The sequence below is a fragment of the Monodelphis domestica genome, chromosome 5 (assembly GCF_027887165.1).
Source record: "Monodelphis domestica isolate mMonDom1 chromosome 5, mMonDom1.pri, whole genome shotgun sequence".
Lineage (NCBI taxonomy): Eukaryota > Metazoa > Chordata > Mammalia > Didelphimorphia > Didelphidae > Monodelphis > Monodelphis domestica.
Window position 1 is genome coordinate 115,597,915 of NC_077231.1, and position 24,346 is coordinate 115,622,260.

Genomic DNA, 24,346 nt, shown 5'->3' on the forward strand with positions numbered 1-24,346 from the left:
ATATTTTCACATTTTACATTTACATTTTTACATTTTATTACCCTCCATACACTCAACAATCAAGGTACTCTTAGCCTTCTTGCTGTTCCACACATAAGACACTTCATCTCCTAACTCTGTCCTTTACTCTATCTTTCTGTCAGACCTAGAATGCTTTTCCTTACTTCTTTAAGCTTTCCTGGCCTTCGTCAAGACTTAGCTCAAATTGTATCTTCTGCAGGAAGTCATCCTCCACTACCCATTGTTAATGCTTTCCTTCTGAAACTACTTTCTATTTATGCTGTCTGTATCTTGTATGTATGTTCCCCCTCCTATACTATCTCCTCCATTAGACTATGAGCTCCTTTGAGGGCAGGGACTATGTTGTTGTCTTTTTTTTTTTAATCCCTAGCACTTAGCTTGCAAAGTTTGGCCCATAATAAACACCTAAAAAATGCTTGTGGATTGACTATTGACTGTCATATAGAAAAAGAGGCAGCTGTTTTTCTAGAGGTCAAAACTAGTATTAAAGCAAGGGAGGCAGATGTTAGCTCACTATAAGTAATCAAGAGTTGGTCAACAATGCCTTGCAAAACAAGTAGAAAAATATTCAAAATAATGAGATCTTAGACATTTCCTAGCTGTATGATCCTGGGCAAATCACTTAACCCCAATTGCCTAGCCCTTATTACTCTTCTGCCTTGGAACTAGTGCTTGTATTGATTCTAAGTCAGAAGGGTAGGGTGTTGGGTTTTTTTTTTAAGTACCATCACTAGAAATATGAGTTACCTATCACTGGAAAGAAAAATTTAATCAAAGTTTGACTGAGCAGCTATTAGATATGTTGTTGAGGGAATTAAGTGGGGAGGTTGGACTAAGCAACCTCCAGAATCCCTTCCAACTCAACAAATGAGTCCCTGATTTGGGGGATGATGTGTGGCTCCTCCACATATCACATCTTTGGCAGAAGTGAGTGCAACTTAAAAACATTGTTTCCTGTTCACAGAAATGCAATGGGAGTCCCTGCAAGTCCTACAATGCCTCAATTTCTGCCCCAAAGACAGCCCCCCAGGGAGTAAAGCCTCTGATGAATGCAGTAGAAATACTGAAATCATACCAGGTAAATTTCAAAACAAGACAAAACCTTTGGGAGCCATCCAGCGGTCTCCCTGAGGGTGAGGGCCCGCTCAGTCTAGATGTGACAATCTGGTCGAGTAATAGAGATGAGAGACACTGTGTGCTCAGGCCCATGTACTTAGGCATCACACAGTGTTCTGCCATAGCATGGAGGTTCTCTTATTATATAGGCTGGTGATTACATACTTCTTTGGCACACAATCAATTTTCTACACATGTGTTTCCATGGAACTTAAAAACAAGACGCATAGCCTAAGGAGATAGTCAATGAAACATCGTTGCTATAGATGAATGACATAAACAGGGTGATCTAGAAGTTAGTTCTCCCTGACCAAGGAGAATCATTGTTACTTTTGGTCAGCTTTCACAACCAATCACAATTACTTAGCTGATGGATAACAAAATATTCCATAGCTACATACCTGGTTAGAAGGTAACTTAATGACAGAACACATTTAGGGTTTTCCTCAATTTACAAGTCACATTTTTTTCTTGTGTTTCACTCGGGTACTTGGAGATGTTGCTCTAGCTATTGTAACATAACAAACCAGCGAAGCGGGTCCTGTCTACTTGGGCTTGAAGGTGATTGATGTTCTTGGCTTGCCTGGTGGCTTGTAATGGGAGTGAATGTAACTCTGTGAAGAGGTACAGGAGGGTGGTAATGATCTTTAGGTTTTAATTCTGTGAATATAATCTTTTAGGGTAATAATCTGGGGGATTAAGGTGGGATATATGGGTGTTGATCCTATAAGTATTTGCTCTTATATTATTTCTCCTATATTGGGAGAGAATAATAATCATGACAAGTCCATTAGTAGGGAAAGTTGGAGAGAGAGAGAGAAGTCCCAGAAGGGGGTCAGTGAGGGGCTTTGTTCTTGTGGGGCTGCCTTGCAGTTCCTGTCTCCCAGCTGTGACCTTGTCAGCCAGTGAGGGGGGGCTCCCTGCACAAAGCAAAACAAAAGCTATTTGGAAATTGAAATTACACTGTATACATATACCAAGCATACTTGAAAATTTCAAGGACAGAGTGTGGATACTCTTATTAAAGCTGGGTAGATAGTCTTTGAGAATTGTGGTCAGAACAAATGGCAGCCAATATCGATGAGCCTTTTGGAACTTAAATGAGCTGGTGGTCCTCAGATGCCAGCCATGTTGTCCATCGCTAGGCCTGAATTTAAAGTCCTTCAAGTTTGGTAGGTCCTAAAAGCTTACACTCCACTGGCATAGTTTTTGAGAATCCAAGGATCATCTTTCATTCAATAATTAGGCATGAGAATAGGACTTTGGGGGATAATACAGTATAATCTACACATCAGATAAAAAGTCCTGTAATAAAGTTCCAATATTGACACTATGTTTCATTTTCTTCAATGTATATTTACAATGTAGCTACTATATGTAAAGTCCTATAAGTAATACAGAAATATAGAACATTGTTCCTGCCCTCTAGAAGCTTCCAGGCTAGCTGGGGAGATAAGATACATTCCTATTATAGTTAAATAATAATATGTTTGACTAAGTATCAAAATTATTTTTATAGTCAATGAGAGTTCAGAGGCAGGCGTGATATATATATATCATAATAATAACTCACATTTCTTTAGCACTTCCTGGTTTAGCCAGTCTATAAACATTTATTAAGATCCTACTTTGTGCCAGGAAGTGTGCTAAATGCTAGAAGTTTGCAAAGTACTTACCTTACCACAGCTACCATATAACAGATTATGTAACTGAAATTCAGAATGTAGATAACTTACCTGAGTTCATCCAGCTACTAAGATTTGGAACCAGGACAGGAACTGGAGCATTCTGAGTTCAATGCTTTAAATTATCATTCCAGTTTTCACAGTAACTCTCTGTAGATCTGACCAAGTGGTTTAATTAAATTTTCTTTTTGCCAAATATTTCACAGGATACCATGAAGTTAAACTGAATTAACTGCTTATTGCCTTTTTGTTTTCTTCTGTACACATCAACCCTTTGTACATACTGTCCCATTTTTGCCAAGAATGGACTTACCTTTCTATTACTCCACCTGAAATCCCCTCCTTTCATCTCAGGCACCAATGGAGTTTTTTCTGATCCTCTCAAGTCATCCTTAAATATCTCAGAATCTTTTCTTCCCAGGACTTTTCTTTTGTATTAAAGAATTCTGTCTTGTATCATAATTGTTTGTATAACTCTTATTCCCAGAGATTGTTGGGTCATTAAAGATGAGTCTTGTTAATCTTCCCAGCTCTAGACGGATGCCTTGAATAGAATAGGCATTGAATAATTTTTTTAAAATTAAATTTTAAAAAGTGATGCATACAAAGATTTGTGAAAGTGTAAAGGATTGCTTGTAAAGGTAATACCATGAGAGAATAGATAAAACAGGAAGATTTTTCTCCTGGAAAAAAGGACCTTGTTTACTTTAAGAGGACCAAATCTTTCAGAATACAAATGGTTAGGTAGAATGGGGATCAATAATAACTCTGTAATCAATATAGTATATTCCAAGTCATAAAAGTGGCTGGTAGCAATCTCAGTTCCCAGTTCAGGGATTTTTCTACTACACCAGCTTTTTCTTCAGTATCATCTTATTATTAATTTTATTTTATTATGTTATTTTTCCTACTGAACTATAATAATAGCAAACAAGCACTTGGAGGTATTTCAAATTATTATTTCCTTTTCTAGCTTCACCCTCTTTCTGGGAGGTAGGCATTTTATTTTATTTTATTGATGGAAAAACTGGAGAGATGATGGTTGTTCTATTACTATAGTAGTTTATGTTTTTATATAGCAATTTAGAAAGCACTTTCACATCTATTACCTCATTTGATTCATAGCAACCCTTTGACTTAAGTTGAGACAAGTATTCATATTCCATTTTAAAGGATTAGGATAATTAGGGCTCAGAGAGATGATATTATTTGCCTAGTGTCATACAATGAAAGAATTGTACCCAGGTTTTCTGACAACAAATCCAACAGGCTCTTGTCCCAAGCCCTCAGTTGTGACCCTCTGGTTTTAGGAATAATATTAAAGAAACCTGGGTTTGTCTACATATTTAATTAAACTTGAATAACTAAAACCAATGACCTGGCTATACAGGAATGGCTCAAGTCTAATATTTCCTCTGGGAAAAAAAGGATCTTATTTTATTCATTAGATAATTTCCCATTCTTCTGTTTTCTCTTTCAGGTTTACACCTTCCTCCCTCCTCTACTAGGGCCACTCAAATATACATCCTGGCTGTACCACTTCTGATGTTGCTTTCCCCCCACTATTTATGTCATTTTGCACAAGTCCAAGCTTGACTTGGTGGGGTTACAGTAGAAATTATGTTGTTCACCAGGATGCCATTCTGTGGTTACCAAATGTGCTTTGGTGCATTATCTATTCCCTTCTAGTTTTTGTGTGATAAGTCTTGGTTGCATTTTTTCTTTTTTTTTTAACCCTTACCTTCTGCCTTAGAATCAATACTGTATATTGGTTCCAAGGCAGAAGAGTGGTAAGGGCTAGACAATGGGGGTTAAGTGACTTGCCCAGGGTCACCCAGCTGGGAAGTGTCTGAGGTTAGATTTGAACCCAAGACCTCCCATTCCCCACTCCTGGCTCTCAATCCACTGAGCTACCCATCTGCCCCCTACTGGTTACATTCTTATAGATAATCCTGTGACTATCTTTCCTTGTCTTGAGGTGTCTAGTATAGTTTATATTTCAGCTTTAAGGAGAAAGGGTTCCCATTTCTTTACTCTATTCCATTTCCCTTTGCATCCTTAAGAGACCAGGATTACTGTAATGCTTTATCAATAGGAAATTAGAAAGTTTATTGGAAATTCCATTATGGGGCCCTCTTAGGTTTTTTCCAAGTTAGCTAGATGTTGACCAATTTGAATCCCCTTGACCATTGTAAATACTTCCCTACCTTTTATTATACATATAATACGGAAAATGCAAAATAGATACATTTTTACTTGTTCTTTAGCCTTGAATTGGAATCTGACCAAAATAAATGCCACATCACCTCCTATTTATTCTCTATGTTAAAAGAAAATGAACTGTGCAAAAATCTGAGCAAAATTGACTTTATTGGGAGAGCTGTACATCACAAAAGCCAGGGGCAACAGACTCCACTGTGGCCTGAGACCCTGAATTGTAGAGGTTACAGATATTTTTAACATAAATATAAGCATAAGGCAATGCTGAGATGAGCAGGTCTGGAGGAAATCCTTCTCAGTTAGGAGGGCCATTGTGAGAACTCCTGGTTTGGGGTGTCAGATGTTTAACAAACGACAGGGCAAGCTCTCTATGCTTCCTTTGTCCTGTGACACAATTCTGAAGAATTCAGGGTCAAAAATGCACAAGTAATTCATCTTACTTTAATTACTGACAGCACACTTTATGATTATTTCTTGATTATTCTTACTGACTATTATCTCATATACAGCTATTGAATCTGCTAATAACTGAAGCTATTGCACATGGTTCCCATTTAGCATATTAAATAACAAAATGATTGTAAGTTAATTAAAATTCTCCTTATATCTGATATTACTTAATCTCCTGATATATTGACTCCAGACTTGTACAGTGAGGAGGAATAGAAGCAATACTCTAAACTCAAAGAAAATCCAAATGAGAAATTAAAGTTCAAGACTAGAGGAAGTAAACCAACAATTGGGGCCCCACCATGCATATACTAGAAACCTCTGGGACACAAGATCTATGCAATATATTGATACCCTCCCCAGATGTTATATATAGGCAAGCCATCTTCTCCCCTGCCTCTAGCAAATGGTCCGTCTCTTTTTATTATTATTATTTAAACCCTTACCCCCGTCTTACCTAGCTGCCCCCAATCTCCTATTCATTTTTAAAGGGGACCAATTTATAAGGAGGCTGTCTGAAGAACATAGTTGTCTTCCCCATAATTATATCAAGAAATTCTCAGGGGATCCTAGCCCAGTGTATGTGGCCCTCCAAAATGAGGTTGAAAGCCTTGTGAAAACCACCATGTTCTTTCCTATAGATTCTCTTTGTGTGGTCTCTTTGAATTCAAAAGGATGCCCATGAGACTGGGCTTACATTTGGTTATATTGATGTGGACATGTGATGTGTTGGCTAGAGAGCTGGAATTAAAGTCAAGAAAATCTGAAATCAAGACATACTGTAGAAACTTAATTTGCGACCTTGGCAAGCCATCTTCATTTGGGCCCTCCATCTGTGAAATGTAAATCACAATCATTTCACAGGACTGTTTTGAGGTTCACATGGGAAAATGTATATAAAAAACTTTGCAAACTTTAAAGGGTTAGAAGAATGTTTATTGTTGGGGCAGCAAGGGGGCTCAATGGAGAGAGCTCAAAGAGAGAGAGCCAGGCTGGGAGATGGGAGACCCTGGGTTCAAATCTAGCCTTAGACACTTCCTAGCTGTGACCCTGGGCAAATCACTCAACCCCCATTGTCTAGCCCTTACCACTCTTCTGCCTTGGAACCAATACAGTATCAATTCTAAGTCGGAAGGAAAGGACTTAAAGGGGAAAAAAAGAATGTTTATTTTTGTTGTTGCTATTATTGTTATTAACCACACTTGCATGGGCATAGATGATCTCAAGTCCCAGAGTCAATAAGGGCAAACAATTACTTGGGTTCATAAGTTATTCTACATAAGGGATAGCATCTGTGATAGCATACCACTATCCAACTTTTTTTTTTTTTCTGAAGGCAGACTTAAAGTTTTCATGGTGCTCAGATAGTCCCAAAGGGGCTCTGTGGATAAAGTGCTGGGCCTGAAGTTAGGAAGACCCAAGTTCAAATTTGGCTACAGATACTTGCCAGTTATATGACCCTGGGTAAGTCATCATTGTTTTCAGTTTCACCAGGAGTGTGTCTGAACTCGGGTCTCCCCAATTCCAAGCACAGCACTTTATCCACGGAGCCTCCTAGCTTGCTTCAGAGTTGACTAAATGATTGAAAGACTATGAGGAAAGTTATAGTCCAAATATAGTGTCTATTGTATTTGACAGTAAAAACAAAGGTAAAAAAGGAATTGCAAATACGAAATCTTTATAGATCTTTTCTATCTTTTGTTTTTTTTGCCTTCTTCCTTATAATTTCATCCTTATAATTTCAGGATGACTTAGACCTCTAATCTAGCATCTGTGAGTTTTAAAATTAATATTCAATAACTAAGTATTATTTTTAAGTATTATTAGTAATAACTAGGGCAAAAGAACTGCCTGAATTCAGCCCGGTCACAGATCCAAAAAAAAAGAGAAAAAGGGAGGAGTTACAACCACTGAAATACAATTATGCAAAATGCCCAGGACTTAGGAAAAGGGAATTTTGGGAAATACTAAAGGACTCTGGGGGATGATGTCCAAAGGCTCAAAATCTCCATTTATACACATCCTTCAAACTGTCTAAACTTCACTGCTTCATTCTGCTCGATGAGGCAATAGTGCTAATGATTTTCTTTCAGTCATTTTTTCTCCACAAAGTTTTACAAACATAATAGTGTTGCTTTTGGCTGACATCTCTCTATATTTGGCAAGAATGTAAAATGTTTTAGAAATTAACTTAATTGGGTTCATAGATTATAAGATGGTAGATCTAAAACAGACCTCAGTAGCTGTGTAGTAAAACAAGTAAGGAAACAAAGAATAAAGGAAGTTAAGTGATTATTTGTCCAAGATCTCTCATGCTAAGATGGCTCGGGATAGATTACCAAGCCTGGAGTCAGGAAGTCTTAGGTTTAAATCTGTACTCAAGACCCTTCCTTGACTGGGTGACCCTGGCCAAGTCACTTAACTCAAAAATGTCTGGTCCTTAGAAACCTTTCTGTTTTAGAGTTGTTAATGAAAATAAGGTCCTAAAGAGAGGATTTTTTTTCATAAAAATTAAATTTAAAAAATTATTTTAAATTATGAAATCATCATGATTTTCTTTTGTATACAAAGAACAGAAAACAGTACTTTATATTAAACTGCAAATCTCTCTATATTCAAATTATTCTATTTTTTGTTTATTTCAAAAAGCATGCACTAAATTTAATGTATTAGTTTCAAAAGCTGTCCAAGTTAGCTGTTTCCCTATGAACCTCAGTTGTTGTTCTCTTCTACATTTCATTGATGCTCCTTTTCTCTTTCCCCCACTTCTCTCTTTCTCTCTTTCTCTCTCTCTTCCTTCCTTCCTCCCTCCCTTTCTCCCTCCCTCCCTCCCTCTCTTCCTTCCTTCCTTCCTTCCTTCCTTCCTTCCTTCCTTCCTTCCTTCCTTCCTTCCTTCCTTCCTTCCTTCCTTCCTTCCTTCTTTCCTTCTTCTTTCCTTCCTTCTTCCTTTTCCTCTTCCTGGCTCTCCTTCATTTCTCTATTTTCCCTTTCCCTGTTTGCTCCTCCTCAAACATAAATTTAAATCTCACTTGTAAGAAGAAAACAGTAAAATAAAACAGATCCACATATTGGTTGTGTGTGGAACTATATACCTCATTCTGCACTCCTTTGTCAAGAGGTAGAAAACATATTTCATTCAGAGTCTTTTGGAGTCATAATTGGTCATTGTATTCTTTAAAGTTCTAAAGCCTTTCAACATTCTTTTTCTTTATGACGCTGTGATCCTTGTAGACCTTATTCTCCAGGTTCTGCTAACTTCACTCTGAATCAGTTCTTACAAGTATTCTCAGTCTCCTCTGAAACTGTTCCTTTTGTCATTTTTTTATGAGAAAATAATAGAACATTACATTTACATATTCTAATTTGTTCAGCTAATCCCCAGTTGATGGGTACCCACTTTGTTTTCAGATCTTTGCTACTCCAAAAAGTGTTCCTATAACTATTTCCATGCATATGAAATCTTTCCTTCTATAAACTCTTTAGGGTAATACTAAGTAGTATTTCTGGGTCAATGAGTATTCACAGTTTAGTGATTTGGTGGGGTATAGTTCCAAATTGCTTTCTAGAATGGCTGGCCCAACTCATAGCTTTACCAGCAGTCATCCCATTGCCTTTTCTAACAACTGGCAATCTCTTAAATTGCCACCTTTACATTCTAATGTGTGTTGTTTCAATTTACATTTTTCAAATTAGTAGTAGTTTAGAACACCTTTTCATTCTTTTGTTAATAATTTTTCTTCTTTTGAAAACTATTTGATCCTTTATTTCTTTGGAGAGGACTCTTGTTTTTATTTATTTTATTTTTTATTAAACCTTTTGTCTTAGAAGGAATTCTAAATATCTGTTGCAAGGGGCATCTGGGTGGCTCAGTGGATTGAGAGACAGGCTTGGAGTCAAGAGGACCAGGGTACAAATCTGGTCTCAGACACTTCCTAGCTGTGTGATCCTAGGCAAGTCACTTGACCCCCATTGTTTAGCCCTTACTGCTCTTCTGCCTTGGAACCAATACCTAGTATTGATTCTAAGACAGAAGGTCAGGGCTGTAAAATAAATAAACAAATAAATGAACAAACAAGCAAATCAATAAATAATTATCTGTTGCAAGACAGAAGAGTGATAAGGAAAGACTAGGCAATTGAGGTTAGGTGACTTGCCCAGGGTCATGTAGCTAGAAAGTGTCTGAGACCAGATTTGTACCCTGGTCCTCTTGACTCCAAGCCTGACACTCTATCCACTGAACTATTATTTAGTTGCCCCCACCCCCACCCCGCCCAGTGTGTCTCCTTTGCTAAAGTCTTCTTATGCTCATAGTGACAAGGAGGTGCTCAACTTGGAATTTTTGAAGGCCATGCCTCGCTCTATGTTTTAAATGCACTCTCTCTCTAGCAAGAAATAGGTGATGTGTTTCACATCATTCCACTGACCTTCTATTAGGCTGATTTTTGCATTCATCAGAGTTCTAGTCTTTCCAAATTGTTTTTCTTTATAATGTTGTTAATGGTATAAATTGTTTTGTCTCTTTTCACTTTATTCTTTTGTCAGTTCATCAAAATTTTAAGAGTTTTCTCTGAAACTATTTTATAATTCTTATAGCATATTAATATCCTATCACATTCACATTGCAAGAATTTGTTTAGCCATCCTGAAATAAATGAGCTCTCCTTTAGTTTTTCACTATCACAAAAAAGAACTTCTATAAATATTTTGCATTTATGGGTTCTTTCCTTCTTTCTCTGGTCTCTTTGAGGTATAGCCCTAGGAATGGTACAGTTTGGTGAGAATATGTACAGTTTAGTAAATTTGGGGGCAGAGTTCCCAATTTCTTTCCAGAATTGCTGGTCTAATTCATAGCTCCATGAATAGTGTGCATCGGTGTGTTTATTTGTTCAGAGATCCTCCATGATTTAACATTTCCTCTTTTGCCATCTTTGCCAGTCTGATAGGTGATGAGTTGGAACCTCAGAGTTGCTTTAATCTATACTTCACAAACTATTAATAATTTGGAGCATTTCTTGATATCATATGTATGTGTGCCTATATATCTATATCTATCTATCTATTCTCCACCTGAACACTGCTTATACTTTGACCCTTTATGATTTGGGCTTAAATTTTTTATTTGAGTTCCTTATATTTATTTGGCTATGAGCCCTTTATCAGAGAAACTTGCTGCAAATGAAATTGTTCAGTTACCTATATCTCTTCCAATTTTAATTGCATTAGATTTATTTGTTTTTTCCCATTTTTTATTTAGAAAAATTTTCCATGGTTAATGATTCATGATTTCTCTCCCCTTCCCCTCCTCCTGAAGCTGACAAACAGTTACACTGTGTTATATACATGTATCATTGTTTAAAATTTATTTCCATGTTATTCATATTTGCAGTAGAGTGATCTTTTAACATCAAAACCCTAATCATATCCACATTGAACTACATGATCAATCATATGCTTTTCTTCTGCATTTCTGTTTCCACAGTTCTTTCTCTGGATGTAGATAGCATTCTTTCTCATAAGTTCCTCTGGATTGTCTTGGGTCATTCATTACATTACGGCTAGTAGCAAAGTCTATTACATTTGATTGTGCCATAATGTATCAGTCTCTGTGTACAATGTTCTCCTGGTTCTGCTTCTTTGGTTCTGCATGAATTCCTGGAGGTCTTTCCAGTTCACATGGAATTCCTCTAGTTCATCATTCCTTTCAGCACAAAAATATTCCTTCACCATCAGATACCACAATTTATTCAGTTATTTCCCAGTCACTGGATGCTCCCTCATTTTCCATTTTTTTGCCACCACAAAGAACATGGCTATAAATATTTTTGTATATGTCTTTCCACTTATTATCTCTTTGGTATATAACCCCAACAGTGATATTGCTGGGTCGAAGGGTAGGCATTCTTTTAAAGCCCTTTGCACATAATTCCAAATTGCCCTCCAGAATGGTTGGATAAATTCACAACTTCACTAGCAGTGTATTAGTGTCTCAATTTTGCCACATCCCCTCAAACATTTATCACTTTCCTTTGCTGCCATATTGGCCAGTCTGCAAGATGTAAGGTGGTACCTCAGCATTGTTTTAGTGTGCATTTCTCTAATCAGGAGGGATTTGGAACACTTTTTCATGTGCTTGTTGATAGTTTTGATTTCATTGTGTGAAAACTACCAATTCATGTCCCTTGGCCATTTGTCAATTGTGGGGAATGGTTTGATTTTTTGTAAATTTGACTTATTTCCTTATATATTTGGGAAATTAAACCTTTGTCACAGTTTTGTTACAAACATGTTCTCCCAGTTTCTTGCTTTCCTTCTAATTTTGGTTGCATTGGTTTTGTTTGTACAAAACCTTTTAAATTTGATATAATCAAAGTCATTCATTTTGCATTTTGCAATGTTCTCTATCTCTTGCTTCCTTTCCCATAGATCTGACAAATATACTATTCTATGTTCTCCCAATGTGTTTATGATTTTACTCTTTATATTTAAGTCATTTATCTACTCTCCCCATACTGTTTTCCAATTTTCCCAGCAGTTTTTGCCAAATATTGAGTTCTTATCCCAAAAGCTGGGATCTTTGAGTTCATCAAACACTCACTTGCTGAGGTCATTAACCCCTAGTCTATCCCATTGATCCACCCTTTTGTCTCTTAGCCATGACCCTATTGTTTTGATGATCACTGCTTTATAGTACAGTTTAAGATCTGGTACTGCTAGGCCCCCACCCATCACATTTTTTCATTATTTCCCTTGATATTCTTGATCTTTTGTTCTTCCAGATGAACTTTGTTATAATATTTTCTAATTCTAGAAAAAGTTTTTTTGGTAGCTTGATAGGTATGGCACTGAATAAGTAGATTAATTTGGGTAGGATTGTCATTTTTATTATATTAGCTTATCCTACCCAGGAGCAATTAATGTTTTTCTAATTGTTTAGATCTAGTTTGAAAAGTGTTTTGTAGTTATGTTCCTACAATTCCTGTGTTTGTGTTGGCAGATAGATTCCTAAATATTTTATCTAGTCTAGAGTGATTTTAAATGGAGTTTCTCTTTCTAACTCCTGCTCCTGGGTTTTGTTGGAAATATATAGAAATTCTGATGATTTATTTGGGTTTATTTTGTATCCTGCAACTTTGCTAAAGTTGTTGATTATTTCCACTAGCTTTTTAGTTGATTTTCTAGGATTCTTTAAGTAGACCATCATATCATCTGTGAAAAGTGATAGCTTAGTTTCCTCATTGCCTACTTTAATCCCTTCAATTTCTTTTTCTTCTCTAATTGCTATTGCTAGCTTTTCTAGAATAATATTAAATAATAGAGGTGATAATGGGCATCCTTGCTTCACCCCTGTTCTTATTGGGGTGGCTAATGTTAACATTTTAAAGTCACATATCCATTTGGAGTTTTTCTTGGCAATATGCTATGAGATGTAGGTGGATACTTAATTTCTCCCAATTTGCTTTCCAGTTTTCCCAGAAGTTTTTGTCAAGTATGGTAGGGAGATATTTCTCCAATATCCAGGGTTTTGTGGTTTATTGAACATTATGCTCCTGCTTTTGTTTGTTTCTATAAGTTTTGTACCTAATTTTTTCCAGTGATGAACCACTTCTAAATTAAAAAAAAAAAAAAACAGTTCCTGGTTTTATTTATCAATTAATTTTTTTTTAGTTTTAGCTTTCTTAATATCTCTAATTTTCAGAATATCAACTGTTGCTTATTTTGAGGGCTTTTTGTTTGTTGCTATTTAAGCTATTTTTAATATGAATTGCTCAATTTAGTAATTTTCCCCCCTTCTGTTGATAAAAGTATTGAGGTATACATTTCTTCCTAAGTGCAACTTTAGATGCATTCCTTAAGTTTTGGCATGTTTGTCTGATTATTGTCATTTTCTATCATTAAATTTTCTATTATTTTTCTAATTTGTTTTTTGACTCAGCAAGGCTTTAGTGTTATCTTATTTAGTCTAAAATATTAAATTTTTTTCTTAAAAAGGCCCTTTATTAAGTATATTTGATTACATGAGTAAATTGATTATTTAGTATTTCTGCTTTTCTACATTTTTATGAGATCTTTATGCCCAATACAAGGTTAATTTTTGTATAGGTTCTAATGAACATCAAAGAAATATATATACACACATACACACACACACACATACCACTGTTGCCATTTAGTTATTTTCAGAGATTTATCATTTCTAATTTTTACAAAGTTCTAATTAGGTCCTTAACATTTTTCTTTTTTCTTTTTGGTTAGATTGGCCTAGGTTTGAAGGACCTATTTTTACTATTAAAGTTTTATTATATCTCCCTCTAAAATTGAATTTTCTTTTAAGTATTTAAATGCTATAGTATTTGATGAGTATATGTTAGCTGTTGATGTTTGTTATCTCTTGTGCTACCTGTAAGTATCATATAAGTTCCCTGCTTAATTCTTTATATATTTATATCATGTAGGCATCTCATATCCTTTTTATTTTTATCATGTCTATTAATTGTAAGCCTTTTCTAAAATCATGATTGTTATTCCTTCTTCTATGAGTTCAACTGTGTAAAGATTAAAATTTAGGAGAGACTGAGGCAGGTAGAAATTAGTTTCTCTCTGTAAGGAGTATTATATTTTTATGAGGTTTGTTAAAGATTAAGGATTAAAGAAAATACAGGATAAGAATCATGTGCCTAGGCCAGAGAGGCCTAGACAAGATAATCTCACATCATGGAAGAGCTGTGTCTGCTCCAAAACGGAAGTCCAAAAGGAGCCCAAGCCTATTCACAACCAGGTTTAAATACCTTCTTGATCTCGGCCCACGTGAGAATTCAGTGAGATTACAGGACATTCTGGGGATTGAAGTCCTGGATTCATGTCTATTTTTTACATTTCCCTGTATGATCATTTGAAAAAAAAATAATTTTTTCCCAAAGGATCATGAAAACATAATCAATTTAAAGATTACAATAATTTGAGGATAAGAGAAAAAGAAAAAAAAAAGAATAAAACCAATAATTGCTGAACGCATTGACAAAAAGCCAGGTAGGGGGCAGTCCCCTTTGGCATGAAAGTATAGATACAAATAAATGTTCAATCAACTACTCCCAAAGTTCATTTTTATGCAGCTTGTGGTCTGGAGGCTTCTTCATGGTGGCTTCTCCAACAGTTCAGTTTCTGGATTCAGAGAGGTAGCATCTTCTTTACCTAAAATTCTTCTCAAAAGGAATTTAAACTTTGCAATTTAAAATAATAATATTTTTTACAACTGAAGCATAATAAATTTTGCTTCAGCCTTTCATTTTAACTCCATATGAATCTTTGTTTTTCAATTGTTTCTTATAAGCAATGTATTGGAATCTGTTTTCTAAAATATTCTGATAAATTTATTTATTTTATTGGTGAGTTCATCCCGTTCACATTCACAATTGTAATTGTTAATTTTTCATTTTCTTCTAACTTATCCTTTGGTACTTCTTCCTCCCTTTGCTCCTACCCCCATATCTTATTGTCCCTTGTAAAAAATTAAAAAGGCAAAAGAGATAGAAAATTTGCCTTTGAAATCTATAAGTGAAATGGCCCATTTCAACTTTTTTGCAACTTTTCTCATTCCCTAGTCTGATCTCTAATTTTAACTGTTTCCTTGCTTTTAATTTCTCATAACTCTCAGACATTGGACTTTATTTTGCTTATAACTATTCTCTTTGTGTGCATTCAACCCTTGTTTATCTCACTTAGAATGAGGGTTATATGATACCTGCTCTTTCCACTCCCTTCCTCCATGCCTGTTGTCATGTACTCTAATTATGAAACCTAGTAAGTTACATTGCCTCCTTTTTCACTTCTCCCCCAAGGTATTCATTTCCCTTCCTGTTTTCTTTCCTCTCAAGATCATCTAGGGGACAACTGGATACTTCAGTGGATTGAGAGCCAGGTCTAGAGACAAGAGGTCCTACCTATGTTCAAATCTGCCCCCAAGACATTTCCTAGTTGGGTGACCCTGGGCAAGTCACTTAATCCCCATTGCCTAGCCCTTTGCCTTAGAATCAGTATTGATTTTAACATGGAAGATAAGGGTTTAAAAATTTTTTAAAAGACCATCATATTTTCTCCAGTTCTCTTCAGCAGCATGTGAATAGGAGGAGCAAAGGAGATGAATGGTGGACGTTTGGATTTAGCAAGGCATAGTTGTTGGTAGGACAAGGGGACAAAGAGATTTAAAAATAGAGAATGTTAGTTGAACTGGTTCACCAAAGCTCAAGGTAGTGAAAAGACGAAAATGTAGCTTGGGGAAAAAATTAATGGAGGTTATGTTGGGGATGAAGAATAGTGTTAGAGGTCTTAAGGCAAAGGGACAGATGGAATGAAAAATTATGATCAGATAAATGAATTTTGGAGTTCATGGAAACAGAACACTTGCAGATGATAGCAGGATCAAGGGTATGGCCATCTCCATGTGTAGCATAAGTGGAGTGGAGGAATAGGTCATTGGAATTAACTAGAAGTTAGATTATTTGAGGGAATATTTATATGTTGAGGTCCTCTAGTATAAAGGCAGGAGTTGTGGTGAAAATACCACAAGTCAGGCACTGAACTTATTGAGGAAAAGAGTATCCTGGAGTTGATAAATAATGGTCACTAGGATCTAGATTGGGAGATAATTTGGTAGTGTGAACTTCAAAGGAAAGAGATTTCTGAGTGATAGTGGTTGAGTAAGAGTAAGAATAAGTATATAAGTGACATGGGGAGCAAGTTGAATTATGACTCCCCTAACTGCAACCATGGATTTGGGATTATGAGATCAAGTATAGCTGAGTGGGTTAAAATTGATACCATTCATTTCACCCAGTAGCATTCGTTGACCAGTGGACAAGTATCTCACATCCTTAACAAGGAGACTTGAGTTTAGGGTATCAGCTTTTAAGGTAAAGTTCCAAATAGTCTCAAAAAACTGTAAACCTTAGCATCCTTTTCTGCCACTATCATTGTAGAAGTAGAAGGAGACCACCCAAGACTGTGGCCCCCAAATTTTGTGTTTTTATTCATTTAATGGTGATGTTGGTATTTTCTTAAGGAATCAACTAGTAACCTAAGAAACAAAAACAGCAGGGCAAACAATATTCAGGTGATTGTTGTCTCTCTCTTGAAAGTTGATAGTTTTGTCACTAGGTCTTAACTGGAACATTTGTGGATGAGATTTCACCATTTTCCATTGTGATGCTTGTCCATTATGATGAAGGGCTCACCTCACCAAGTGTAGGGAAAATGGCCTATGTCTCCAGAATATGGATTATTTTCTTTCCTTTTATGAATTATTTTCACTTAAGCTACATAAGGAAGATATCTATCAGAGTTCCAGATCCTGGCCCTGCCTGTCCTTGTTCAGATTCTAAGGATCTGGATTACTTCCCACCCACACTGGCTAACTCTTCCCTCATTTCATTACTTTAATTCATATCAGTGGAGAGAATTTTATGAAAGAGAGTCCTCTCAGATAGACAAACAAAACCTATATAGGTGTTCATAGGGAGAGAATATCATGAGTTCAGATTTCCTAGAATTTTATTTTATTTTTTCACATTTTTAAAGAACATTTTTCCACAATAACATGATTCATGTTTTCTACCTCCCCATTTCCCTCCCCCTTCCAGACCTGATAGGCAATTCCACTGGTTTTATTCCACATGTCTTATTACTCAAAACCTATTTCCATATTATTCATATTTGTAAAAGAGCAATCTTTTGAAACCACAACCCCAAATCACATACCTTGAGAACCAAGTGATGAATCATATGTATTTCTTCTGGACTTTTACTCCCACAGTTCTTTCTCTAGCTGTGGATAGCATTCTTTTTCATAAGTCCTCAGGATTGTTCTTGATCATTGCATTGCAATTAGTATCAGAGGCTATTACATTTGATCATCCCACAATGTTTCAGTTTCTGTGTACAATGGCCTCCTGGTTCTGCTCATTTCACTCTACATTAGTTCATGGAGGTCTTTCCAGTTCCTACAGAAATCAAGTAGATCATCATTCCTTATAGCAAAATAATATTCCATCAGCATCAGATACCACAATTTGTTCAGTCATTCCCCAATAGAGGGACACTCCCCTCATTTTCCAATTTTTTGCCACAAAATGTGCAGCTATATATTTTGTACAAACTTAAAAAAATATTTTTGGGGCAGATTTCATATAATTTTAATATATCAGTACCAAGAAGAGGACTTTTGTCTAGTAACTGCCCAAATTACAAATTTTATTAAGATTATCGTGAATGTGACCCATAGATTTGACCATAACTCCTGACTGATATTGGCAGTCTATAGGGAGTTATTTAAATTCCAGACAATTGGGTGGGTGGGTCTTTTACCTTGGTAGAACTGAAATATGGACTGCATTTACCCAGCTAAGTGCTAAAGTAGATAAGCCAGTCAGAACTTACTAGCTGTGTGAGTATGGGCAAATCACTTAACCTCTATTTGCCTCCGTTTCCTCAGTTGTAAAATGGAGATAATAAAGGGCCTGACTTGCAACGTTATTATGAAGATCAAATTGGATTCTGTTTGTAAAAAAGCTTAGTTTAGTGCCTGGTTGTCTAAATATTAATTTTCTTTCCCCTCCCTTTTCCTTCCAGTACCAAAACAATTCAGTGAGATCCTAAAAAGTAGTCTCTGTATTCTTGACTATCAGAATCAACTTCATTCATTCTTTTAAAACTTATTTTCAAACCCCCACTTTTCTTTCTTAAAATTGATATTAAATTTAAGTTGCAAGGCAGAAGAATGGTAAGGTCTAGGTATTTGGGATTAAGTGACTTGTCCAAAGTCACATAGCTAAGAAATGTCTGTGAATAGATTTGAATCCAGGACATTACCATCTCCAGGCCTAACTATCTACTGAGCCACCTGGTTGGCTCATCATTTATTATATATATATATATAATTCCATATATATATATATAATTCCATATATATATAATTCCATATATATATATAATTCCAAGGAAAGCCCCAAAGCCTTCAGAGTTGCATCTACATGTGAAAAGTCAACAAACAGAGTTAGACAGATACCAAAGGCAAAGACCTCAACCCTTCTGCTTGGCTAACTTCTTTCTGTATACCAGTTTCTCCACCCACTTATTGGAATGAAAAAAAAATAGAAAAGAGTAAGGGAAAACAGGGAGAACCCCCATGATAATAAATTATTTTGGTAATTTATTAGACAGAATAATCATCACTTGGCTTAAGGAGGCAATAACAAAAAAAATGAAAAAATGTGAAGTGTGTGGAATAACTTCTAGAAACTGTGAAATCTCTGACCAAGGCATTTAATTCCTTCACTGGGAAGAAGAGTCCAAAGAAATAACTAGGTATAATATCACTAGCTAGCCTGGAAAAAATCCTCCTTTTTGATCTAAAGAGAGTGATAAGAAGCTAACAGGTACCTTAAGATTCAAGAATAAGATTGGAGAAATTTTCTGCTAGTCTGAGGGCAAGAGTTTTTCTGGCTTTTCTAAGAGATAGGGGGTAGCCCTGTGATTTCAGAGGTATACAGAACTGAGGTGAGGAAATTCCCTTCTCTAATTCACATTGGCATCAGAAGGGATTGGCTCAGCCAGTATGTGTCAGAGATGGGACTTGAATCCAGGACTTCTCAGCTCTAAAGTCATTTATCTATCCATTCATTATGCCATCACTGCCTTTTCTAAAAGAGCTGTGGAAAAGCCTCTGTTTAGGCTAAGAAATCATGGCAGTACCTACCTATCCCTAAGGAAGAGATAGTTAAGAGGCACTGGAAACCATGTAGATCAACAACCAGCTATGATTCCATCAAAGCAGCACCCAGGAGCAGAGGCTAGGAGCCTGGCACACCGTGGTGATAAGGAGATAGCAGACAAAAAATAAGGGCTCAAAAAAATTAAAACTTCCACATGTTTCACCAAAAACAAAACAAAACAAAAAACCCCGAGATAGCAGAGATGTTAAGTCCATTGGAATCCATTAAGTGCTTGCAGCAGAGGTTGTGAATTTAGTGGATAAATGACTAGCAGAGAACACACCAGCAATCATTCTGTTGTGGTGGAACTCCGAGTAGATCCTTCACATGGATGCTGCCTTTCCATATGTGTGCCTTGGCTCCGTACATTCCCTACATGTACCTCCTTCCATGTGCATGCCCTAGTCATGTGTGCTCCCTATATCATTGCCTTTCTAGGTGTGTTCCTTAGACATGGCCACTCATCCCACTGATGCATTTTTGTAAAGGGCACCCAGGATTGTGGGGGGAAATGCTTTGTTGAAACTTTTCTTGTATTACCATTTCATTAAATGCCTTTGCTTTGAACTAATTCTGTCTTTTTGCTGACTATCAAACACATTGGTGGGGGCTCAAGAGCAATGTTCTTAAGGGATGAGGATCCATAGAATACTTTGAATCTGGGTTAATTTTCTCCTAGGGAATGCTGAGAATAGGTAGAAGGGTTCTCTTAGGCACTACTTTAGGGCAGCTAGGTGGCTAGGTCAGTGGCTAGAGAGCTAGGTCAGAAGTCAGGAAGACTCATCCTCCTGAGTCCAAATTGGGCCTCAGACACTTACTAGCTGTGTGATCCTAGACAAGTCATTTAGTCTTATTTGCCTTGGTTTCTTCATCTATAAAATAATCTGAAGAAGGAAGTAGCAAGCCACTCATTCTGGAGAGTACCTTTGTTGATTGGTGGAGATTTACTAATATTTGTATTGTGTAAAGCAAATTAATTAACCCAGACACCCGAGTAGACCTTCAGTACTTAGGGTAACTGGCCTGAACCCCAGGGCCCCTAATCCAGGCATCTTTCATTCCTTTAGTTAGTTGCCAAGACATCAAAGAATTATAAGAGGGAAATCCAAGTTAAAGCCCTGCGGGAGATGACCTTGATAATCTTGTACCATTGCCACTGTCTGATCATAGGTTCATAGATGGTAAAAGGGAAATGAATCCCCCTTTAATTAACATCTCAAGCACCTATTACTCAAATTATTTGAAGTCTCAAAACTGTGCACACCATTAACCACTGGCAGACTCAGGAGGGGGTGATCCCTTAGGCAGTCCTTCCTGGAATTATGACAGCTGGGACTTCAGACAATTTTCTTTAGCTTAGGCTAATCAATGTAGGCTTGCTCTGTTCTGAAAAGGAGTCTTCTGAAGGCAGGCCCTGATGGATGCACCAGCAGAGGCAATACATTTACAGCTGAAGCTTGTCAGTACCAGAAAACAGGATCATACCTCTTTCATCAAAGGGAGTGGAGGCTCTCAGTTCCAGAGTATCATCTGGAAAGGAATTACCTCAGGATCTGGATAACCTCCACTAGAAGGAGAAAGTACCTGATTTCAGACACAGATGGATATGATCACCATTTAACTTCAATCTTGAGTGATCCAGGGTGTCGAGTATAGCCAGGTGTGACCCTCACATTCCTCCTTGGCAGATCACCAAGTGAAAAAAAATCATCAACATATAATATATATTGTGAACTCAATACAAAGCTCCAAAATTATTTGGAGTCTGATGGAAGAGTGTTGGTGAATTGCAAAAGCTCAAAGGTAGGCATGGTTACGTAAATTAGTCACCTTTCCTTGTGAATATGGTTTTATCTCAGTAAACAATTGTCATTAGGGTCCTCCTGGCACTAGAGATGTCTAGACTTGAGTCTAGGTCTAGACTAGCTCAGGCAGGAAGACACTCAGAAGTTCTGCCTAGTTGGCAATCCTGGTGTAAAGAATAAACCATTCAATGGTCCGATGTCTTCATCTCCATTTGAGATGTGTGTGTTTGTTTGTTTAAAACTGGAATTTGCAACTTTTTACCCTGGGTCAGTTCATAAATCCGTTCTTTACTCTTTCAATAGCCACAGCTTGGAACTGAGATCATCATTGTCTTTTTTTACCAATTTCACATTCAGTTCATCTATTATCATTTTATTTGTGGTTTCCATCATCCAAGGATTCTCTTGTGATTATGACCTTTAATGTGTTAGCAAGTAGCTTTATTCGGGAAGTTAAGGGAAACGTCAACCTACAACAGATTGTTAGCCAACTCCAATTTTTGTAATGGAACAAAATTGCCATAACCTGCTTGTTGATGTCTGCTAGAACACTTCAGGTAATTCTATATGTTGACTCTACCAGGTTGCTCATATTTATTTTCTTTCTAGCATCAATCCATTCAATCATCTCTATTTCCTTTACTACTTTTTGGACAGATTTCAAGCACTGATTGATAATCCAATAGCAATCAAAAAGGAAATGACTCTCCAATCCCCAAATCCACAGACTGACTTAGGGCTCCAACTTGTGATCATTTGGAAGTCTGAGGTGGAGGGCTCCCTTAGGATATCGTTTTTTGTTGGCTTTCCTACATAATAACTACATACTTCCCAAAAAGGCTTAGAAGAGAATTCCTTACCACTTACCACCTTTCCACCACTGAGCCATTTGAACTGAATGTTACAAATGGCCACTGCCCATTCCCTCAGGTCCTCTCAGGAGGAGCAGTCTTAAGAACCCCCAAGCTATTGAAAGTTCTTTTCAATAAAACAGTACTGATAATTGCTATCACCAAATAAGTCATTCAAGAACTCCATTTCTAGGTGGTTTAGGTATATCCCTAGAAAATGTCACTATCAGCAAACAGTTGTTCATAATTAGGTTACTTGCCTTCTTTGCCAAGATGTGTTTCTTCCTTCTCTCCCATGGCCTTCTGGAGAGTAAATAAACTTGGATTTTTGCTAAGCACTTTATTAAATCTGTATAGCTATAGCTAAAAGCTACAAGGGAACACAGTACAGTAGGCAGAATGTTATATATGGAATCTGGACAATCTAGGTTCAACTCCTGCTTCAGATACTTACTAGCTTTGTGATGCTAGGTAAGTCACTTGACCTTTCTGGGCCTCATTTTTCTCATCTACAAATTGAAAGAGTTACACTTGATAACCTTTATGGACTATCCCAGCTACACCTTTATGATCCTATGAGGAATCAAGTCGCATTTCCCCATCACATTTATATCTAATATAGCTTATGTGTCTGCTTCAAAGAGAAAAGACTCCATTACTTGAATTCCTATACAGGGAAGTCCTATATCCTTGATAGAGAACCTTTATAATATGGATTTTCCAAAACAAAACTGGAAATGTTATCATCATTGCATTCACAGACATTGCTTCTCCCCACCCCCCCCCCCATGTCAAAAAACAATCACAAAGTCTCAGCTCCTTTCAAAGCTTTGCAAATTCTCAATTCAAATTACCTCTTGGGGTGGGCCTGGAAGTTCTTCAGTAAGATACCAGCCTTTACACTTGTTTCATTGTCTTAGTTCATTCTCTGTTCACTCTCTGGTTAACTCATCTTAGGGTCTGATGATTCTTATCAGTATATTAGTCCTCCCTGTGGTGCTCCCTCTCTGTCCTATCTTTCCTGCAGGCATCTAACAGAGTTCATAGGTGTGCTTTTGAGGAGAAAGGTCCTCTGTTACTCTCTGAGTTTCCATACAAAGGAGTCCAATATCCTTGACAGAGAACATTTCTAATAATGCGTTTTCCAAAACAAAATTGGAAAAATTATTGTAAACTCCACTGAGAGGGTCCCCTTATTACATTCTGAACCTGGACTGGTTCCTTCTCTGGATTTTTTTTCACCCAAGCCTTGATAAGTTTTTAATATTCCTCCCTCCAGTTTTAGCCAATTTAACACAGTTAAAAATGTGTTGTTCTACTTGATATTATGCAGAGTACTGTCAAAAGCAGAAAACAGGATTTTGTCTTCACTTCCTTTCTCCTCTCCTTTCAATTGCTAATAACCCATTGAAACTAGGGGATGTGGCAATGTAATATGGAACTTGCATTATGTATGGTTTTTCCATCTAGTACTTGTTGCCTGACAGTGTCTAATTCCTTTCTCAAAGGTAAATAGCATGCTGAACCTCTAATCTCCTGTGCCATATATATATACATATATTTATTTATTATGGGAGAGAAGTCAGTTATTGAATTATTCAACAAGTAAAATAATGCCTATTGGTAGGGTAACTGTTGTCCTCCATCCTTGACTTGCCAGGGAGGTTCTTATTGCCCACAGATACAGGAAGATCAAAGATCTTAATGCCTGCAAAACTCATTAGAACTACTAGAATTGAGATTAAGCCCACTTACACTAGTAATGATTCATCTCCAGTTCATTCCATTCCATCAAATCTGTTAGCACCAGACCTGGAGGTCTATAAGACCTATTAGAAGAGTGGATGGATCACTGCAACTGTCATGGAGGTTAGATGACTTGTCTAAGGCCATAGGACTACTAATTATCAGAACAGAAATTTGAACCTAGGTCTTTTGATACCAAGTCAGTGATATTTAAAGCTTCAAAAGCAATTTGACTTTTTAAAATGTCTAAACTGATAGAGGGGGTCTGCACTTAATTTTCTTGGATTCTGGTATCTATGGGAAAAGAACAAAAAGCAATGAAAAATAAGCAGTAATTGGAGCCAACGTCCAGCTTGGTTGCCTCCTTTTTCTGTATCCACAGGCATTTCAACTGCCCAAATAGCCCCTTCCTGAATATCAAGGCTGGAGGGGTAGGAGTGGAAGGCAGGGTTCCAAGAGCTGCTGATTTTGAAATTAACAAAAGGCCATGGAATCCTTTTGGCATGAATGCCCAGAACCTCTAGCTACTTCCTTGACACCTCTTCCTTCTATTCTCCTCTCACTAAGGTCAGTGTTTTGCATTAAAGGGTCTCAGAGACTTCCCTTTACTGACATTTTATCTTTCCACCCAAAGAGAACAGAAGGAAGAGAAAGAATATATTCCCCTTCTTTTCAGCCCCCTTCCCCTG

General features: G+C 36.9%; 1 protein-coding gene across 13 annotated transcripts in view; it reads left to right on the plus strand.

Annotated features, from left to right (window-relative positions):
• Window positions 1–24,346, plus strand: part of DYRK4 (dual specificity tyrosine phosphorylation regulated kinase 4) — a 73,730-nt gene that overhangs the window by 14,351 nt on the left and 35,033 nt on the right. For 5 of the 13 annotated variants that reach the window (XM_056799136.1, XM_056799141.1, XM_056799143.1 and 2 more), the window contains 2 exons: window positions 986–1,099; window positions 24,040–24,224. The exons of 4 other annotated variants lie outside the window; for them this stretch is intronic. In XM_056799136.1, coding sequence (XP_056655114.1) covers window positions 24,145–24,224 — 80 coding nt within the window. In that variant the 5' untranslated portion in view covers window positions 986–1,099; window positions 24,040–24,144. The remainder of the gene's footprint in view (window positions 1–985; window positions 1,100–24,039; window positions 24,225–24,346) is intronic. 4 more of the 13 variants (XM_007503753.3, XM_056799146.1, XM_007503748.3 and 1 more) reach the window with 2 other exon arrangements.